The following is a 20,996-nucleotide window of genomic DNA, read 5'->3' as shown; positions in this document are numbered from 1 at the left end:
TGAGCTACTACTGAAGAAGGTGTGAGCAAAATCTAAATAAATAAAAGCTTGCAGATAGCTGAGTTGTGGCAGGGAAGCAGGAATCTCACTGTTTCTTCTGTAGGTGGGGCTAGATGAAAGACTGGGTTTAGGCTGGGGGGGGGGAGTACATGAGAGAGAAAGAGAGACTGAGTGAAGGATGAGGGGATACATGAGAGAGAAAGGGAGATTGAGTGAGTGAAAGCTGGGGGGGTTACATGAAAGATAAAGAGAGTGGGTGAAGGCTAGGGGGTGCATGAGAGAAAGAGAGAGACTGGATGTTCTCAGAGAGTGTGTGCGTGAGTGCGATTACACATGCGTGTGTACATTTTGGCCCTCTGCATGTTACAAAATATAAATTGTGGTCTCTGATCAAAAAAGATTGGACAAGCCTGGTTCAAACAGTTAATATTTTACATCTCTACTGATCAAGCAGAACATTGTGTGACGTGACCTTGGCTGGAGGTGCTGGACCGTCTACTGCCCCTTGAAAAATGCTTAGGAGCACAGTTTCAGGTTTGGACTTTGCGGGGCTCTCACCGTTTCTTCTCCCGATGTTCTCTAGAAGCCTTGGGCTTGCTGCTTTGATACGTTTAAGGAGGTTTTCACTTGTCCTGTGTGGTGAGTTACTGCTGCTTAATCCCCATTCCAGAGCAGACTAGTATAAATGAAGAAAAGACACATGTGACTCAGGAGTCCTACACCTGCTACCAGCTCTGTGGTTCTGCAAGTTCCTGAATCTTAAAATAATTGCATACTGGCAGAGAGAGCTAGAGACAGATTCCAGTATTCAAAGGTCTGCAGCTGGAGAGAGACTAGAGTCTCTAAATGATTGTCTGTTCTATTTGGGATGCTGATGGAGGTAGAAGTTTGATGTATTGATTTGTGGTCTAAAGTGAGAATTGTGGTGCTGGTAGGTGCATTTGAGGAAGATTTATTTGTAAGTTTTGTGTGTGTGAGAGAGAAAGCAATCTTGTATCAGAGTGCGTATGCATGAAGGAAAGACACCTATTGGTCGGAGTACGTTGGTGTGAAAGAGATGTTGGAAGATGCATGTGTAAGAGATCTAATGATTTATAACATTTATTCTGGACTGTTGTAGACAGAAGAGCAAATGAAGGTTAGAAATGAGGTGGGGTGGGTTCTTGAATTCTGCTGTGACCTCTAGCTGCAGTCTCAAGGTTCAAAGAAGAACAACCACTATGATAAAGGGGATGGAACTTCTCCCATATGAGGAACGGCTAAAGAGGTTAGGGCTGTTCAGCTTGGAAAAGAAATGGCTGAAGGGGGACATGATTTGAGGTCTATAAAATCCTGAGTGGTGTAGAATGGGTAAACGTGAATTGATTTTTCACTCTTTCAAAAAGTACGACGACTAGGGGACACTCAATGATATTACATGGAAATACTTTATAAACAAATAGGAGGACATTTATTTTCACTCAAAGAATAATTAAGCTCTGGAACGCGTTGCTGGAGATTGTGGTAACAGCGGTTAATGTATCTGGGTTTTAAAAAGGTTTGTACAAGTTTCTGGAGGAAAAGTCCATAGTCTGTTATTGAGATGGAAATAGGGGGAGCCGCTGCTTGCCCCAGGATTAATAGCATAGAATGTTGCTGCTATTTGGGTTTCTGCCAAGTACTTGTGACCTGGCTTGACCACTGTTGGAAGCAGGATACTGGGCTAGATGGACCATTGGTCTGACCCAGTATGGCTATTCTTATATTCTTATGGCATTATCCAGAAGGGCTGCTCTGCTTGCTGAGAGGGAGCACTTTTCTTTGGGGTGGGGGGCAGAGAAGAGTTGCCTCTTGCCTGAGCTGGTGGGGAGGGATGGGGAATACGAGCACAGTCAAGAGTTTTGGCCATGACCCTGAAGCTGTGCAGGTACCGGCCAGTATTCAGTGCTGGCACTCAGATAGCGAAGTGGGCAAAGCTAGGACAATCCTGTCTGCCTGTTTAGCTATATGGGTACCAGCACTGAATATTGTTGTTACTTGCATATCCGCTGGCTCCTGCCTGACTCCGCCCCTGGACTGCCCTTCTAATGGCCAGATTTTATATAGCTGGTTAGTGCAGTTAAGTGTCCAGTTAAGTGTCACTGAATATCAGCAGCTTGCCTGCTTAGTGCAGTATAAGCAGGCAGGAGCGACTCATAGTAACATAGTAACATAGTAGATGACGGCAGAAAAAGACCTGCACGGTCCATCCAGTCTGCCCAACAAGATAACTCGTATGTGCTACTGTTTGTGTATACCCTACTTTGATTTGTACCTGTGCTCTTCAGGGCACAGACCGTATAAATCTGCCCAGCACTATCCCCGCCTCCCAACCACCAGCTCTGTAAAGGTACAAGGCATGCACCAGAGAAGGGAAAGTAAAGAAAAAAAGGTTTTAGGGGTCACAGGGGTTTGCAGTCCACTGGATCACCAGTCTCCTGTCCACTTAAATCACTTTGAATATTGCTGTCTTCTGTAAGAAAGAAGTACTATTTCCAGGGCCACTGAGAGACGCAGCCGGGCCTGGGGCAGGACCTTCCCCCACCTGGGCCACCGCTGTGCTGCGTCATGTGCCACCACCCGCCCACCCACCCCCTTACTTTCCTGTGTCTGACTGCTTCTCCCTTGGTCTGTCGTCTCCTGCTCCTGGTCCCGGCACACAGGAGCAGAATAGAGACAGACCCAGAAGCAAGTAGGCAGGAAGAAGCTTTCCGGCACTAGGTCCCCCTTCTTGGAGGTCGGGCCTGGGGAATTTTGTCCCCCACCCACCTTGGCAGCCCTGACTATTTCCAATATATACAGCAGTGGTCTTCACTAATTATTTTAAGTCGGGCCACTTTGGATCCAAAAGAGCTGAAGGAGAGCCTCTAAATATCTCCCCAAGGGGAGCTGTAGTATTGTTAATGAGCATTTATTTATTATTTAGATTTTGCTCACACCTTTTTCAGTAGTACCTCAAATTGAGTTACATTCAGGTACACTGGATATTTCTCTGTCCCAGGAGGACTCACAATCTAAGTTTGTACCTGAGGCAATGGAGGGTTAAGTGACTTGCCCAAGATCACAAGGAGCAGCAGTGGGGTTTGAACTGGCCACCTCTGGATTGCAAGACCAGTGCTCTAACCACTAGGCCACTCCTCCATTAATGACAGCCATTCCCACAGACCACCTACAAATTTTGCATTCCCTTTGTCTGTTGAGAAATGTCTTGTCCTTCAACCATGTGGCTCTTTACCCATCCACTTCCTCCTTTCTGTCGTGAGCTTAGAGAGGCAGATAGTATCAGAACCTCCCCCCACCTCCCGAAATATGATGGGGGCTGCCCCAGAGGTTTCCAGGGGCCACCACTGGCTCCTGGACCTTGCAGTGAAGAATAATGATATAAAGAGTGTATAGCTTTAGATGAGAAAATTCAAAAATTAGAATCTTTGGGACAAGTCTCAATTAAGGAAAGAAACTTTACCGTTCGCCGTTTAGAATATTTAGAAAATCAATCCAGGAGGCTTAATTTGAGGCTGGCAAATTTTCCTAGATCACCTTTAATTACAACTATAGAGATGGTTAAAAAATACTTGGTTGAAATATCAGGTATGGCTGGGGATTCTGTGCCTCCTATAACTCGAGCGCAGTATTTACAAAGTAACGTAAAATCTTTGCCTGGAACTTCTCAAACCCAAGTAGGAGATGCTACGAACCTCACGTCTCTCTTGGAATCCTCATTAGAGGTAATTACTCAGAGAACTAATGTGGTGGTTTCCTTTGCCCTGGAGATGGATCAAGATACAGTACTGAGACTTTCCTTTCGTCATTTGGATTCTCTATTCTTGGGGTCTAAAATAAGAATTTATCCAGATTTGTCTAGAGAAAGCCTTTTTGGTTTTGTGCCCAAGGACTTTGGCATTAGGTGCAAATTTTGTACTTAAATTTCCTTGAATATGCTGTATATTATTTCAGTCTAAAAAATTTCAATTCTTTGACCCCAAGCAGTTAGAAGACTTTTTGCTCTCTAAAGAAGAGGTTAATGTTCTTGTCTAGACACAGATGTACACTGTAAGACAGCTTGGAGTAGGCTACCTGGGTAGCATTAATATACTAATTACTTCCTAGATACAATGTTAAGTATTATTGTTCCTTTCTTGGATCTAATTTACCTAATGTATAGTGGACGAAAGGGTTGAATATATGTCAGTTATGGATAACTTTGAACATTTCGTTATGTGGCATTTCCAATTTCTTGTATTATTGCTGTATGAGTTGTATAATATATATATAATTTAATAAAAATAATGAAAAAAAAAAAAGAGCATATAGCTTTCTGGGAACAACAATCATGCCATTACATATGATTTCCTCAATACAGGAGGTACAGTAACTGTTACAAAGTAAACAGAAATGGAGTTTTCAATTTATTTATTTATATATTTATTGCATTTGTACCCCACATTTTCCCACCTTTTTGAAGGCTCAATGTGGCTTACAGAGTATTGTTATGATAAAGTCGTTACATGATTTAAATACAGTCGATCATAAGCTGAGGTATAAGAGGATTTAGATGGAAAGGTGGTAGGTAAGGTCGTGTGAGAGGTGTTTTTTTTGGTGTACTTGGGTTGTTTAAGGAATTATTTGTTTCATTGCGGATGACTTTTGTAGGCTTTGTTGAAGAGATGTGTTTTCAAAGCTTTGCGGAAGCTGGTTAGATTTTTCATGGTTTTCAGGGCCATGGGTAAAGCGTTCCAAAACTGTGTGCTTTTGTACGCAAAGGTAGTAGCATAAGCTTGTTTGTATTTCATTCCTTTACAGCTGGGGAAGTTCAGATTAAGGAATTTGTGGGCCGATCTTTTGGTGTTTCTGGGCGGTAGGTCCACTAGGTTTAACATATAGAGTGGGGCATCTGTGTGAATGATTTTGTGTACGGTCGTGCAGATCTTGAACTCAATTCGTTCCTTGAGCAGAAGCCAGTGCAGTTTCTCTCTTAGGGGCTTTGCACTTTCATATTTAGGTTTTCCAAAAATGAGTCTGGCTGCGGTGTTCTGGGCTGTTTGGAGTTTTTTAATGGTCTGTTCTTTACAGCCTGCGTACAGAGCGTTACAGTAGTCCAAGTGGCTTATTACTAATGACTGTACTAGGGTGCGGAAGATGTTTCTTGGGAAAAAAGGTTTTTTTTAAAAATTCTTTTGAGTTTCCATATTGATTGGAACATTTTTTTCGTTGTATTCTTCACGTGGGTATCGAGTGTGAGGTTTCGATCAATGGTGACTCCAAGAATTTTCAGATTTTCTGAGATAGGAATTGTGCAGTAGGGTGTAGTTATAGTGGGGTAGTTGCTTGTGTTGTATTGGGAAGTGAGAACTAGACATTGAGTTTTTTCTGTGTTAAGTTTTAACTGGAATGAGTCCGCCCAAGAGTGCATGAGCTGGAAGCTCTGGTTAATCTCGTTGGTTATTTCATTTAAGTCACTTTTGAACGGGATATAGATCGTAACGTCATCGGCATATATGTAGGGGTTAAGGTTTTGATTGGCTAGGAGTTTGGCTAATGGTATCATCACTAGGTTGAAAATAGTTGGTGAAAGGGGGGATCCTTGAGGAACTCCACATTCCGGTATCCAAGGTGGTGATCTGTCAGTATTCGTTGTTACTTGGTAGGATCTGGTGGTGAGGAATCCTTCAAACCATTTGAGAACTGGGCCTCCGATTCCGAAGTATTCTAATAGGTGTAATAATATTCCATGATCCACCATGTCGAAGGCACTAGACATGTCGAATTGTAATATGAGTATGTTCTTGCCGGTTGCAATTGTTTTTTTGAATGAGTTCATTGCAGACACTAGTACAGTTTCAGTGCTATGATTTGATCGAAATCCTGACTGAGACTCATGTAGGATTGAGTGTTTGGTCAGGTATTCCGTGAGTTGTTTCGTCACTATGCCTTCCATTAATTTTGTTGTGAATGGGATAGAAGCGACTGGTCGGTAGTTGGTTAGGTCCATTGTGCTTTTCTTAGCATCTTTTGGCAGCGGAGTGAGACCGTGGCCTCCTGTAAACTTAATTTGGGTTTAGAATGGCAACATATTTTTAAATGTTCTTCTTTAAAGATTCAATCTGTATTTTTCAAACAAGTCACCAAAACCACCTCTTGATTGGTGCCCTGAAAAAAATGTGATTGGTTTCCCTTTGAATTAGATGGCGCATACAAACAGAAGTTGTTCTGCTAGTGGGTTTAGTGAGAAATATAGAATTACTTAAGAAGCTGAAAGTATGAGGTGCTTCTGCTAAAGGTACCCATGAAACAGGTGAAGCTGCTAAAACACTGACTGATGTCAGGTGGTGTCTACAAAACAGGTTTACCCAGATTTACTTTCTGGAACCTAACATTTGAGTTTGTAGAAAGAGATTCTTATCAAAACTGCTTTATAAACTTGGGGGTAGACATTCAAAGCGATTTAAACCTGGCTGTTTAACTCACTTGTCCGGGGCTAACCGGGTATATTTAGCACTGAACCACTGAAAATGTCCAGTTAGCATCTATGCTGAAACCGGCTACCTTGTGGGCATTCCAAGGGGCGGAATCAGTGCTTAACCGGCTAGGATATCCCTATTAATAGGACCACATAAAACACAGTCCTATCTTTATGCAGGTCGTCATAGTTGGTTAAGTGTCTGATTTCACTGCTCCTATATACTCGGAAATTCAAACATGGCATTGAATATCCGAGGAAAAAGCACGTGAATATCTACCCCTGAGTGTTTTTTTTTTTTTAAGTTTGGACACTATGGGGGTAATTTTATAAAGATCCAGTCAGTATGAAACACTTTGAAGCAGGGTCTGAGTGTTCCTCGGTTCCTGTCTTCCCTTGCCCCATCTGGTGCCAGCTGGCCTCACACTGCTCACATCTGTAACCATCCTGCTGCTGACTTGTCTGACTCTCTCTCTTGCAGATCGTGGGATATGATGGCATCCGAAGCAACTTTTCACTGGGCTCCTCAGAGAGTCTGCCCCCTTCTGTTCCCTCGGCCATGGTAAGAACCCTTTCATCCTTTGCTCTTCATTGTGTAAATCATGGACCTCCCCAGTCCTCATAACACTGAAGTAGGAGGTAATTTGGGATCTATTGTAGTAATTGGTCTTATTTTTAATTGTCCTTGTATCAGTGGCATAGCTATGGGTGGGCCTGGGTGGGCCAGGGCCCACCCTATTTGGACTCTGGCCCACCCAAAATTGTACACTCTTGCTATGGCTTGCAGAGGTCCTCAAACCCCATCAGCTGAAGATTTCCTCCTTCTCAGGCAGCCAGTGCTCTTTCAAATGGCAGCTGGCAGCACTTGCCTCGAGCTGAAACCAGCACCTGCCCCTCTTCACATGTTTAGTTTTCATGCGTGCACAGCCTGCTGGCCATGGCATCAGCTCAAGGAAAGTGCTGCTGGCTTGTTTGGAAGAGCGCTGACTGTCTGAGCAGGAGGAAATCTTCAGCTGGCGGGGTTTGTATATCCCCTCCTGCTCAGGTATTTAATATTGTGGGCTTGCAGGTGGAGGGAGGGATGAAGAGCAGAGGGGGGCTAGGGATGGGGGGGGGGGGGGAGAGCATGAATTCCATGCCCACCCACCTTGGACTCAGGCCCACCCAAAATTGGCTGTCTGGCTACGCCCCTGCCTTGTATACTTTTCAACCCACTATGTGAAGAACATATATAATAAAATATTTCAGAGATTTGCTCCTGGTTCTAGTGCAGGTAGCTTTTAGGGGGAGGGTAGTTTTATGCCACAAGTCATGTTCTTAAACCTAAATGGCTTAGAGGTTGTGCTTTCAAACATTATTTATTTATTTATATTTTGCTCACACCTTTTTCAGTAGCAGCTCAAGGTGAGTTACATTCAGGTACACTGGATATTTCTCTGTCCCAGGAGAGTTCACAATCTAAGTTTGTACCTGAGGCAGTGGAGGGTTAAGTGACTTGCCCAAGATCACAAGCAGCAGTGGGATTTGAACTGGCCACCTCTGGATTGCAAGACCGGTGCTCTAACCACTAGGCTACTCCTCCACTGTGTTGTAGAAATTAAACACTTTTTTTGGTCCTGTAAATTGCTTTGGATTGGATTGTTGTAACCTAATATAATTAAAAGCACCTTGGGTCAGAGCTGTATAATCCACTTCACAGTTTTAAGTCACCCAATGTGCTCTCCATCTGCTCCCTCTTGAGGTGGAATTAGGTTCCTGCAATGGGGCATAGTTGGGACTATTGCAGCAGGGAGTTTATGGTACAGGGCATTTGCTATAAAATAACAACAAAATTGCTGCTGTTTTACTTTCTTTTGCGTTCCTGGAGGGTTAGGTCTCCTGGTCTTGTGGTTCAGAACCTTGATGATTCAGGCTGACTATATTTCCCTGCTTACAGGATTTTTTCCTCTCATGAGGTTTGCACTTTGTGCCAGCGGTGAAGTGTAATTTATAGAGGGAAGTAATTTAAATCTGACATACTGAAAGGCACTCCCTATCCTTCTGTTCCCTTCTTACTGGGATTATGAGAAAAGACTAATTGGATATACTGGGATATGCTAATTAGAAGAGTAGAGGCTATGCTTGGAATAAACTTCCTGAGCCCTTACGCCAAGCCTCCTTTCTACCCATCTTCAAATCCTTACTCAAAGCCCACCTCTTCAATGTTGCTTTCGGCACCTAACCTTTATACCTTTCAGGAAATCTAGACTGCCCCTATTTGACTGACTGTACATTTGTCCTTTAGATTGTAAGCTCCTTTGAGCAGGGACTGTCCTTCTATGTTAAATTGTATAGCGCTGCGTAACCCTAGTAGCACTTTAGAAATGTTAAATAGTAGTAGTAGTAGTAGTAGTAGTAGTAGAGGCTAATAAATAGAAATAAATCAAAGAAAAGACAATAAGATGATACCTTTTTTTTATTGGACTAACAATACATTTTTTTTATTAGTTTTCGAAGTGGACTAACACGGCTACCTCATCATTTTACTCAACAGTAGAGGGTGAAAGTTACCCTGATAGCATCCCAAGTGCTCCTGTGTAAATGGCAATTGTGGTGTTACGTATCAGTGATGATGTAACAGTTCATGGGTTTTGGCCCCCTTTGCATCATTTGAGATAGCGGAATGATACAAAGAATCATATGAACATTTTCTAGTTCTCCCAGACAGGTCACTCTTTGGGCTAGATGGGCATCGTGCATGGTGCATCCCTGGCATCATGTGACTGGGAGCAGGGCCGGTCTTAGCAAGTGCGGGGCCCTATGCAGACCAATTTGGTGGGGCCCCATCCTAGCCCCGCCCCATCCTAGCCCCGCCCCCACTCCAGCTCCACCCATTGATATTATTCAATTTTTAGAAAATTTGTTATTTATGAAATTTCAAATAAAGACAAATGAAGCTAAACTTGTACAGAAAAACTGATTGAAATAATAAGCACAATGCTATCATGACCCCCCCCCCGAAATTATTCAGTTCAAGTCCACTACAATTAGTTCCAATTCTCATAACTCCGGGGGGGGGGGGGGGGGGGGTCAGAGGTGCGGACACACAATCTCTCCACTGCAAAACACTATACACAAACTTGTGCAAATACACACTCATAACCTTACCAAACCATAACAGCACTAATTCCATGGACAGGACGAGAACAACCTTATGCGTGGAAAGGCAGAACTGTAATTACACCAGGCTCTAAAACACCAATACACTATCTCGTGAAAAAAAACAAAACAAAAAGGGCTGCAAATGCTACACGCTAGCAGGATACTGCACCTTGATCACACATGACACAACAGATATGAAGGCAAAATACGGAACTGAAAAGTTACCTCAAGAAATCAGACTCAGCATGCAGCAATACTAGAAAAATTGAAACTTACATGCAAAATATCACAGATGCACATTTCCAAAAGCTGACATATTCCAATTAATAAATTCTGAATAAAATACTTTTTTCTACCTTTGTTGTCTGATCATTTGTTTTTTCTATTCGCTTTGGTCCCAGTGTCTTCTGTTTTATGCAGTGTCTTTTCATTTGATATTTTTTCTCTCACCATGTCCACCATCCTCCTGTGTCCTGTCTACCATCTGTAGCCCTGTCCCTATCCTTTCTCCAGTTTCAGCATCTGCCTTCAAAGTGTTCCGATCCAGCCCTTAAATTCAGCAATTTCCCCTCCATGCATATCCAGCATTTCTCCTCACTCCCCTCCTTCCATGTACATCTACTTTCCTCCCCTCCCCTACATCCATGTCCAGCATTTCTCCTATATCCCTTCCCCTCCATCCATGTGCATCTCCTTCCTTTGTCTTTCCTTCCCTCCATTCCTGCCCAACATTTCTCCTCTCTCCCCTGCCCTCCATGTCCAGCAATTTCTCCTCTCTCCCTGGGCCCTGCCCTCCCATCCATGCTCCTCTGTCCCCTGCCCCCTCCATTGATCCCTATCCAGCAATTCCCCTCTCTCCCTGAGCCCTGCCCTCCCATCCATGCTCCTCTCTGTCCTCTGCCCCCTCCATTCATCCCTATCCAGCAATTGCCCTCTCTCCATGAGCCCTGCCCTCCCCTCCCATCCATGCTCCTCTCTGGCCCCTGCCCCCTCCATTCATCATCCTTATCCAGCAATTCCCCTCTCTCCCTGAGCCCTGCCCTCCCATCCATGCTCCTCTCTGTCCCCTGCCCCCTCCATTCATCCCTATCCAGCAATTCCCCTCTCTCCATGAGCCCTGCCCTACCCTCCCATCCATGCTCCTCTCTAGCCCCTCCCCCCTCCATTCATCATCCCTATCCAGCAATTCCCCTCTCTCCCTGAGCCCTGCCCTCCCATCCATGCTCCTCTCTGGCCCCTGCCCCCTCCATTCATCCCTATCCAGCAATTCCCCTCTCTCCATGAGCCCTGCCCTCCCATCCCATCCCATCCATGCTCCTCTCTGGCCCCTGCCCCCTCCATTCATCATCCCTATCCAGCAATTCCCCTCTCTCCCTGAGCCCTGCCCTCCCATCCATGCTCCTCTCTGGCCCCTGCCCCCTGCCCCCTCCATTCATCATCCCTATCCAGCAATTCCCCTCTCTCCCTGAGCCCTGCCCTCCCATCCATGCTCCTCTCTGGCCCCTGCCCCCTCCATTCATCCCTATCCAGCAATTCCCCTCTCTCCATGAGCCCTGCCCTCCCCTCCCATCCCATCCCATCCATGCTCCTCTCTGGCCCCTGCCCCCTCCATTCATCATCCCTATCCAGCAATTTCCCTCTCTCCCTGAGCCCTGCCCTCCCATCCATGCTCCTCTCTGGCCCCTGGCCCCTGCCCCCTCCATTCATTATCCCTATCCAGCAATTCCCCTCTCTCCCTGAGCCCTGCCCTCCCATCCATGCTCCTCTCTGGCCCCTGCCCCCTCCATTCATCCCTATCCAGCAATTCCCCTCTCTCCATGAGCCCTGCCCTCCCCTCCCATCCCATCCCATCCATGCTCCTCTCTGGCCCCTGCCCCCTCCATTCATCATCCCTATCCAGCAATTTCCCTCTCTCCCTGAGCCCTGCCCTCCCATCCATGCTCCTCTCTGGCCCCTGCCCCCTCCATTCATCCCTATCCAGCAATTCCCCTCTCTCCATGAGCCCTGCCATCCATGCCCAGGTCATCTCTCCCTTGCCCTCCCGCTCCCAAGTTCAACTGCCTGCCTGTCCGCCCTGGCGCCCTTTTCTTCTCCCCCCAACCAAGGATTTTTCTTTTAAATTTACCCTCCGTCGCCGGCATCCCACAGCAGCGTGCTTCACTGAAAGCGCTCCTCCCCTTCTGAGTCCCCCCGACGTCTCTAGCAGAACGCAGAAGCTCTTCCTGATTCGTTCATTCTCAGACACTGAGAATGAATGAATCAGGAAGAGCTGCGTTCTGCTAGAGACGTCGGGGGGGGGGGGGGGGACTCGGGAGCCGGTCAGGAGCGCTTTCAGTGACACACGCAGGACGCTGCTGTGGGATTCCGGCAATGGAGGGTAAATTTAAAAGAAAAATTCTTGGTTGGGGGGGAGAAGAAAAGGGCGCCAGGGCGGACAGTGGCGGTAAGCATGGCACGACGGCGCCCTCCAGCCATGCATGCTTACCGTCCGTGTCGGAGTCGGACCGGCCCTGGGAAGAGGCTGACTGAGGCACGCCGCGCGGGGCCCCCCTAAGCGCGGGGCCCTATGCGGCCGCCTCGGTCGCCTCGGCCTAAGACCGGCCCTGACTGGGAGATACCTGGGATCTGAACTACTCCCCTTCCATTTCTCCCATGCAGGTGTCTACAGAATGATTACAAGAAGCAGTCCATACTCTTCTCTTACTAATGGACATCTTGTCCCATTCCACTTACTGCCTCTTTCCCATTAACCTGTGCACAGGAAGCAGCTTCATCCATGATTGGTTGAGCGATGGAAACTCCACTCAACACTTGAACTTAAAAGTGTCACGAGAGACAGGATGTCTGTGATATGAGCAGAAATGTGCCTAAGGAACCTGTTTGTGAATGTGTCAGTGGTGTGTGTTATGCAGTGGCGTAGACAGAACTCCATTTTCTTTTGGGGGGGAGCAGTTCAAGCTTCTTCTTCTTACCTACAAATGCAGTCAGCCTGCTGCCCCTCACTACCTCTCTACCCTCATCTCCCCTTACGTTCCTGCCCGAAACCTCCATTCACAGGACAAATCCCTCCTCTCATTACCCTTCTCCACCACCGCCAACTCCAGGCTCCGCTCATTCTGCCTCGCCTCACCCTATGCTTGGAACAACCTTCCCGAGTCCTTACGCCAAGCCCCCTCCCTGCCCATCTTCAAGTCTTTGCTTAAAGCCCACCTCTTCAATGCTGCGTTCGGCACCTAACTCTTACCTCTCAGGAATTCCAGACTGCCCCAATTTGTCTGCCCCTATCGATCTGACTGTTCACGTGTCCTTTAGATTGTAAGCTCTTTGAGCAGGGATTGTCTTTCTATGTTAAAAATTGTACAGCGCTGCGTAACCCTAGTAGCGCTTTAGAAATGTTAAGCAGTAGTAGTAGAGATGGACTCCTCCCTTTCCTGCATTAACCATACCTATGATGGTGGGGATGCCCAAGACCCACCAGTTGAAGAGATCTCCTGCGCTAGTCCCTGCACGTGCAGCCAGAACCGGGCTCAAGTTGGTGGCATGCTTCCGCTGCTGATGCCGGCACTCCCGCACATGCTCAGTTCAGTGTCAGTCGCTGAACTGAGCAAATGTGAAAGTGCCGGGTGTCAGCAGCTGATGTGCTCTGGCCAACTTAAGTGCTGCTTAGTCAGCATGGGTGGGGACTTGCACAGGAGACCTCTTTGGCTGTTGGGGCTTGGGTATCCCACCAGCCATTAAAGTATAGGGGGCTTGAGCCTAAGGGGGGAGCGAGCCCCTGAGGCCCCCGCTGGCTATGCCCTAGTGCCGTTGGAGCCGACTCTGTGGGTGCTGTGGGTGCTTGAGCACCCCCAATATTGGAAAAATTCCTTGTATGTGTCCAGGGAGGGATTATTGTCATTGGGCTTAGCACCCCCAATAATTTTGAAAATTTGGTTCCTGGTGCTGCTGTGTACCCATTTCCACGTCTGTTATCTTCAGTGGTAATACAGGCAAGCTTTGCTTTTTAGACGTCAGCTCTTTGGAGAATGAAGTGAGCCTCAGCCCACAAGGGCGGAGACTGTCTCTCTCCTCTGCAGCTCTCTGCATCAGAAGGATCTGAGATCCCCCTCCCCTATTTCCTGTTTCTGGGAACTTATTTTTAGTCAGTAGCAGAAATCTGTATTTTGGGAGCCAGAAGGGGCAGTGCAGACTCCTCTCTGCAGGAATGTGAAGCAGACATTGGTGTTGTGGCTTGGAGGGGGATTTGTGGGTCACGGGACAGCTGCTTCAGATTCTGCCTGTCCTGTTTATTTTAATGTTCTTTACAGTGCCCCACCTCTAGATTACATTAAATTAAACAGCAGAACCTAAAATTCACAGGCACTAGAGGGTGACTGAAGTATTATGGAAATCTGCACTCCAGCACCCAGCTTTGACAGGGGGAAGGGGCCGCAGCTGAAACATAGAGGCGATCCCTGTCAATCGTAGTAAAAGTTGAGATGTGAGTGGCAGTGAACAAGCCTCAGGAGATCCCTCCCTAGTTAACCCTCATCCTCTCAGTGGCGTTCCTAGGGTGGCTGACACCCAGGGCGGATCGCCGATGCGCCCCCCCCCCGGGTGCAGCACCCCACCCCCACCCCCGGCGAAAGGCCACCTCCCCCCCCGGCGAAAGGACACCCCCTGGGTGCATTTTTACCTGCTTGGGGGGGGGGGTGCCGCTCGCCTGTCTGCTTCGCTTGTTCCATGCTCCCTCTGCCCCGGAACAGACCTGTTCCGGGGCAGAGGGAGCACGGAACGAGCGGAGCAGACAGGCGCGCGGCACCCCCCCAGCGGCGTGCACCTGGGGCAGACTGCACCTACCGCCCCCCCCCTAGGAACGCCACTGCATCCTCTTCCTCCTCTATCCCAGCTCTGAGGCCCTGATGCTCAGAACTCCCACGGTAAGCCAACAGTGCTGAAAAAATACCTCCAAAACAGTGCAGAAAACTAGCTCACCGTTGCTCCAAAGAAAATGGGTATGCAAATTATATGCACGCTGTTAAGACGAAAGCAAGGAGGGGGGGATGGACTTGGTGCATAAATAGAAAAGGTAGCGCGGTAAGCGCAGCTCCTGTGCACATGCGCCAGCTAAACCTGTACGTGAAGCACACATTGGCATCTGTCTTCTGTACCTTTAAATATAAGCTTTTCAATTTTTTTTTTTTTTTTACTTGGCTTATATTTAAACGCAGGAAACCGGCACCAGTGTGCTTTCACTTTTGAGTTTGCTCGGACTCATGCACATTTGTTTCTCACTACTGGTGCTTAGGGCCTTGGACGGGCTTTCGTCTGCGTCCAAACTGTATAAAAACTGACAGACTTTAGAGAGAGAATCATGAGAAATCCTCTCTTCAAACCCCCTAATGCCTGCTCCGAGCTGGTGTTATTTTTTCAGCGGTAAGGGCGGCTTTGTTTTGTGCGCTGTTCTCTGAGCGTTGGGAGGGAATAGGAAATGAGCTCATTAACATGCATTTGACCACATTAGCATGATATTTGCACTAATATTTGGCACACTCGTTTCCTGCGCTAGAGCATCTGAACATTCTGCGCTCACTAATGCAGGTGCTAGTTTGGCGCTAATGGCCTCTAGCGTTTGCTTCTCAGCATTGGGGCATGAGTCTCTATTTCCTAGTTCTCTTGGTTTTAACTTCACTTGTCGCTTTCTCCTTTCCTTTCTATGGTCCTGGTTATTATTTATCCGTCTTTTTTTTTTTTTGCTGCATTAGCTAAAGCAGTGTGGTTGCGGGTAGGGTTACCATATGTCCGGATTTACCCGGACATGTCCTCTTTTTGAGGGCATGTCTGAGCAGCCGGACGGGTTTTGCTAATCTGCCCGTTTGTCCGGATTTCTGGACAAACAGGCAGGCTGGTGGGCGGGCCGTCATAGGACGGCCCGCCCACCAGCCTGCCCGTTTGTTCAGAAATCCGGACAAACGAGCAGATTGCTAGCCTCCCCTCCCTTTACTTACTAGTGCCATGGTGGTCTAGTGACCTCTTCCGCCTTCGGGGCAGGAAAGAGCCCTCTCTTTCCTGCCCGGAGCGCTGCCCTGCATGCATCCTCCTTCCTGTTGCTGATCCTTGGAGCCGATTCAAAATGGCCGTTGAGAGTTGAAGTGACCTCGCGAGACTTCAACTCTCGGTGGCCATTTTGACTCGGCGCCGAGGATCAGCAACAGGAAGGATGCATGCAGGGCAGCGCTCCGGGCAGGAAAGAGGGGGCTCTTTCCTGCCTCGAAGAGGTCACTAGACCACCAGGGCAGTAGTAAGGTAAGGGGAGAGGGGTGACGGGGAGGGGGGTGACGGGGTATGTGACAGGGGGGAGGGGAAAATGTGACAGGGGCGGAGCGAGGGTGTGGTGGGGCGGGGCATGTGTCCTCTTTTTGGGGGGGGGACAAATATGGTAACCCTAGTTGCGGGGCAGGTGCACCTGAAAGTTTTCCTCTGTTAAACTTGCTTTCTATATCAGCTAAAATAGAGTGGAGGGATGGGGGTGGGGGGAGCTTGGCGAGGACACAGTTCATGAAGAAATGAGAACTGACTTTTTTTCCTGTTAGAAGTCTCCAGGCTACTTTTGACTTTCTGACACCTGAACCTGCTAAATTATGGCCCCTGCAGGGTTGTTAATTAGCTCCAAAATTTGATTCAGTCCTGAGTTTACCCCGTTGCATACACGGACTTGTCGCTTTGCTTTCCTTAGAGACTAAAATTGGGAAAGAAGAACTACAAGGGCTGGATCTGGCACCAGCCTGCAGTCCTGTTGGGTGTCCCACTCTGAAACCAGGACTACATATACCACAATGCACTCGGACGGATGCTGGAGAAGGAGCTCTGGGTTGCTCTGATACTCTGGTCAGCAGTTCCTCCCTTCTCTGCCCTGAGGAAGTTACAGCTGGAGTGATTCCTTCTGTGTGCCTTCCTTAGAGAGGGGGGCCGGGCACATATGGCTTCACTCAGCACAGCCCATGAACATTAGGGATTGGCTTTCAGAGATTTTTTTTTTGGCTTGAGGTGGTTCTCCTTGCACACGGCCCCTACCCATCCTGGCCATGGATTCCATCATCATTCAGACCCGATTAGTGGAGCGGCTCCTTTCACCCCGGACCCTGGCTCAGAGAAACCATGCCAGCAAAATCAAGGTAGTGGTAGAGGTGGGGGGAGGCGGGGGCCAGACAGTACTGAGGCTGCAGGGGAGGAGAGAGGGAGAGAGCTGGGAAAGAGGGCAAGATGGGATCTGAGGGAAGCAGGAGATATATTCTGCAGGAATATTGACTCTCACTTATTCTAGTTTAACTTTCAACACTGCTCGGTGCAGCTGGCAGATTTAGCTGCCAGAGAATTTGCAGAGGAGCAGTAAAGACTCTTTTTTTACATATAGTTTAAAGCCAATGTTTGGCTTGATGTTTCTGTCCTCAGTACACAGACTCTTTTTGACTGTCTTCAGTGGCTTTAGAGTGTGTGACCATGCTGATCTACATGCCCAGTCCAGGTGTGTTTCTCGATTGTAATGTATTCCTGACATGTGTGGTAGCCACAGGCTGTTTCAGCAAGTGCTTTGTACTGTCAGTGGCTAGTGTTTTGATGGTCTATCAGAATCATGTAAGCCCCAGTCCCTCAGGACACCCTAAAGGTAATCCCTCAGATCTCATGCTAGACACAGGGAGGTGTGTGTGTGGGGGGGGGGGGGGGGGGGGGGGGGGGGGAGCACAGGGTTGTGAGGGTGAGATTGGCTGGCTGGTCCTGAGGATCTATGGAGGTCTGAAAGGGGTGCAGGGTTGTGAGGGGCTGGCCATATGGGTGGTTTTGGGGGGAGTCATGCAGGTCTGGGAATATGGCAATAGGAGCCCTGCAGTTCTGTTTGGGGGGGGGGGGTTGCTCCTGAGTTGTGTGGCCTGATTTCTATTGATAGACACTGATAGAGCAGGGGCTCTGTGCATTTTTTCATCATTTTTCCTGTTGGCTGATTACATTGTTATTGGGGGGGGGGGCAGTTTGAAGAAGAAGCCAAACCCTAATGGGTCCTGCTGCTTTTGCTACCGTTTGCTATCTGTCCAGTGAATGTCCTTTTCCTAAATGCTGGGATCTTTTAAGAGTCGGGCGGTTTCAGGGGAAGCCTGTCAGTCGGAGAGAGCGACTGTGGAGAGTGGAATGAGAAGCGAGAATGTAATGTGTACATTGAAAAAAAAAACGTTGAGAGATAAGTTCACGTTTTTTGATTTATTATTATGTTATGTTGTAGCACTGCTTAGATAGGTAATAGCACATACACAAATTAAAAAGAGAGGCCTGATGAAAGAAGTGCTATGCCACTTGGCAAAGAAATGTACTTGCCTAAAATAAGTGGTTTTTGCTGAGGGCACTCTTTAATAAAAAAGAAAATAGTAAAAATAGAGAAAAAGTTTTTGGCAGTATTGCTGTTAGCCAGTTTATGTGTAGCAGCAATTAGTCTTGGTTCTAGTTCAATTTAGGGGTCTTTTAAGAGACATTCTGGGTCCTGGGTATGGATAAGAACTCTGTTCTGCTTCTTAGGGGAAATCTCTGAAGGGCCTGCAGCCCACTCACTATGATGTGATGGTTTCTGTCCTCACAGTTACTCACCCTCGGTTTCTATTTGGCAGAGCACAACCCAGTCACTCCAGTTCCAATTTCCTGTGTGGGGGAGGAGTACGCTATTTGCAGTGGTCTACAAGCTACAAGTTTGGAACTGTTTCTGTGAGAAGTAGCCTATGAGCTGTGAATGATTAGTCAAATTGTGTGTGCTGGAAAGTTCCAGTAATAGGGCTGAGATGTCCCTTCCCTGAGACAGGATGCAGGAACGTACGTAATGCAGAGCCCTCACTTGAGTTTCCTTCATCATCCCAATAATAGGAGCGAGGGGTTTCTTTGCCATCACTTCAGCTATGACGTCAAGCTTGTGTCTTGCACCCATCACTTTCTGGCAGGCCTTTATATGCGTAGCATCAGGATCAGACTTGCAGCCCCCAAACTTCCTTCAGCGTATTTTCTATCTCATTTTCTGTTTTCATTATACAAAATTGCAGAGTGGTGTTTATTTATTTATTTATTTTATTGCATTTGTATCCCACATTTTCCCACCTATTTGCGGGCTCAGTGTGGCTTACCCCAGAGCACAGTTATTCAACAATTTGGTGATAATTTGTCCAGCACCACCCTGAGTTCAATGGGAAAAAAAGCACTACAAGTTCCAGAATGCACTGTGGTGAAAACAGAGCCTGAAGGCACAGGGCTGTCACATCATGGTAGACTCATTTGAGGCCTTGGTGATTGAATCCACTGATCTTTTTTTTTTCTTCTCATTCTTTTGGGCCTGGAGTCATAGCATTGCCCTCATGACTGTGATCATACTCCACATACTCTGGGTTAGGACTGAGGTTCATTCTTGTCATGGTATGTGCAAAATTAACACATTTTGAGAAATTTCCCGAGGAAAAAACCCCACGTCTTTCTTTTTACTATTGCTCTACCACATTCTCCTCTTCTAACACTTCTCTGCCTCTTCTGTTCCCAGGACCATGAGAAACAGTACGTGGGCTTTGCTACCCTGCCCAACCAGGTGCATCGCAAATCGGTCAAGAAAGGGTTTGACTTTACCTTGATGGTGGCTGGTAAGACTCCTTTTCAACTCCTAAACCCATCCCTTGGTTCGAGCAGTGGTTGTCAATATTTTTTGTGGCTGTGACCTCACGATAAAGGCCAAATAAAATTGTGTGACCCCCCTGGAAGTGCAGAATAATGAAGCACCTATAGAGAGTCAACCATGGTCATGACCTCAAATGTGGTTTTTGTAACCCAGTTTGGGGTCCCAACCCACAAAAGGACTGGCTCAATCTGTCTTCCTTTTCTGGAGCTATATGGTAACCCTTTAGTATAAGGCCTCAGGGCAACCTGTGTAAAATTATTTAAAAAATCTCAAAGCCATAGGGAATTCTCAGGCTTTGTCTGCGTTCTCCCGTCATGGGAGGGTGGTGGGAATGGTTTTCTATTCTTTTTCAATCTGGTCTTGTCTGCTGGTTTGTCTCTGCCTTCTTGTGAGTTCACAAGCTTTTTTGTAAAAGTGATGTTAGTTGGATCGAGTTTAGTAAAGGCAGTAGCATTTATCCCAAGTGACTCTGTACCACAAATCTTCTCCCATCTATACATCTGCACTTGGCCCCTCAGCTATATGGTAAGCATTAGTATCATAACTATGTTGTTTGAATGTTCTAATGTGTGCTTATTAAATGTTTCATTAGTATTGCAGCTGACACTTTATTATATCTCTGTTATTTGAATTTTATTTCTGTTAAATGTGTATATTTTTATCCTATTTTTATGGTAGTCCTATTATTAGGTTTCAATTAGCTATTTTCAAGGTTATCGGTCATTTTACTATTGTTATGCTGTTAACAAAATTGTACAGTGCCTTGAGAGAATCTCTTCATAAAGGTGGTTAATAAACCCCAATAAATAAATAATTCTTTGCACTGAGATAAACTTATGATTTAGGGGCTGTTTCTCAATATGTACCATGGATGCTACCACATGAGGCAATGTGAGGACCTGAGATGCTGGGATGACCTTAAAGCTCTTAGTGATCCAGGAGCTCCAATGTCCTACTGTATTTCACTTTTGGAAAAAATGTTCTGATTGAATGTTTTGTGCTTTTAGGAGAATCAGGTCTGGGAAAATCTACTCTAGTGAACAGTCTGTTCCTCACAGACCTCTACAAAGATAGGAAACTTCTCAACGCTGAGGGTAGGTGGAGCACTGGGGATGGAGAGCATGATGAACATTGGCGGCAGGGCTCAAGCAGAGCAAGCCTTCATCCTTGCATTCCTTCCCCCCCCCCAGTTAACTTTTAGCCCTCTAGGAGCCCGCTGAGATTTTGATAACTAAACCATATCCAGCTGATATTCAGTGTGAGTTAACAGACCGGGAACAACCTGTTAACTTGCTTGTTGGCGGCTAACTGGCCATTTTTGTGAAAGTGTCTGGTTAGCGTCGAAGTGAAAGCTGGCTATGTTGGGGGTTTACTTGGGCAGAGTCTGGTTAGCTCCTGATTTTTCAGACCTAACTGGTCAATGATAGTGTGTAAATAGGACCACATAAATAACTGTCTTATCTTTATGCGCTAACGCATGACTGGTTAGCTCTGAATATCCAGTTAAACGGGCATGCGCTAGCCGGCTTTAAAAAAAAAACCCATCATGGATATTCAATGCCAGCGGCCGGATATGGCCCGGCATTGAACATCTGGGTTTAATATCAGCGATGGACATCAACAGCGCTGCCTGCCATGGCTGAGTATCGGGGGGATGATCATAATCTCTCAACGTCTGAAAAATAGTGATCACTTTAGTCAATT

The 20,996-nt window shown here is 46.8% G+C and overlaps 1 protein-coding gene across 5 annotated transcripts in view; it reads left to right on the top strand.

Moving 5' to 3' along the window:
* The window catches only part of SEPTIN5 (septin 5), an 80,722-nt gene that overhangs the window by 39,572 nt on the left and 20,154 nt on the right, over positions 1 to 20,996 (top strand). For 3 of the 5 annotated variants that reach the window (XM_030218143.1, XM_030218141.1, XM_030218145.1), the window contains 3 exons: positions 6,957 to 7,037; positions 19,161 to 19,257; positions 20,300 to 20,386. In XM_030218143.1, the coding sequence (XP_030074003.1) occupies positions 6,957 to 7,037; positions 19,161 to 19,257; positions 20,300 to 20,386 (265 nt within the window). Of the gene's footprint in view, positions 1 to 6,956; positions 7,038 to 16,670; positions 16,771 to 19,160; positions 19,258 to 20,299; positions 20,387 to 20,996 lie in introns of those variants that run through there. The other 2 variants (XM_030218144.1, XM_030218142.1) reach the window with 1 other exon arrangement.

The sequence above is a fragment of the Microcaecilia unicolor genome, chromosome 11 (genome assembly GCF_901765095.1).
Source record: "Microcaecilia unicolor chromosome 11, aMicUni1.1, whole genome shotgun sequence".
In the NCBI taxonomy this organism is placed as follows: Eukaryota; Metazoa; Chordata; class Amphibia; order Gymnophiona; family Siphonopidae; genus Microcaecilia; species Microcaecilia unicolor.
Note: the sequence above shows the minus strand (reverse complement) of the source record. Positions and strands in the feature narration are given on the sequence as shown.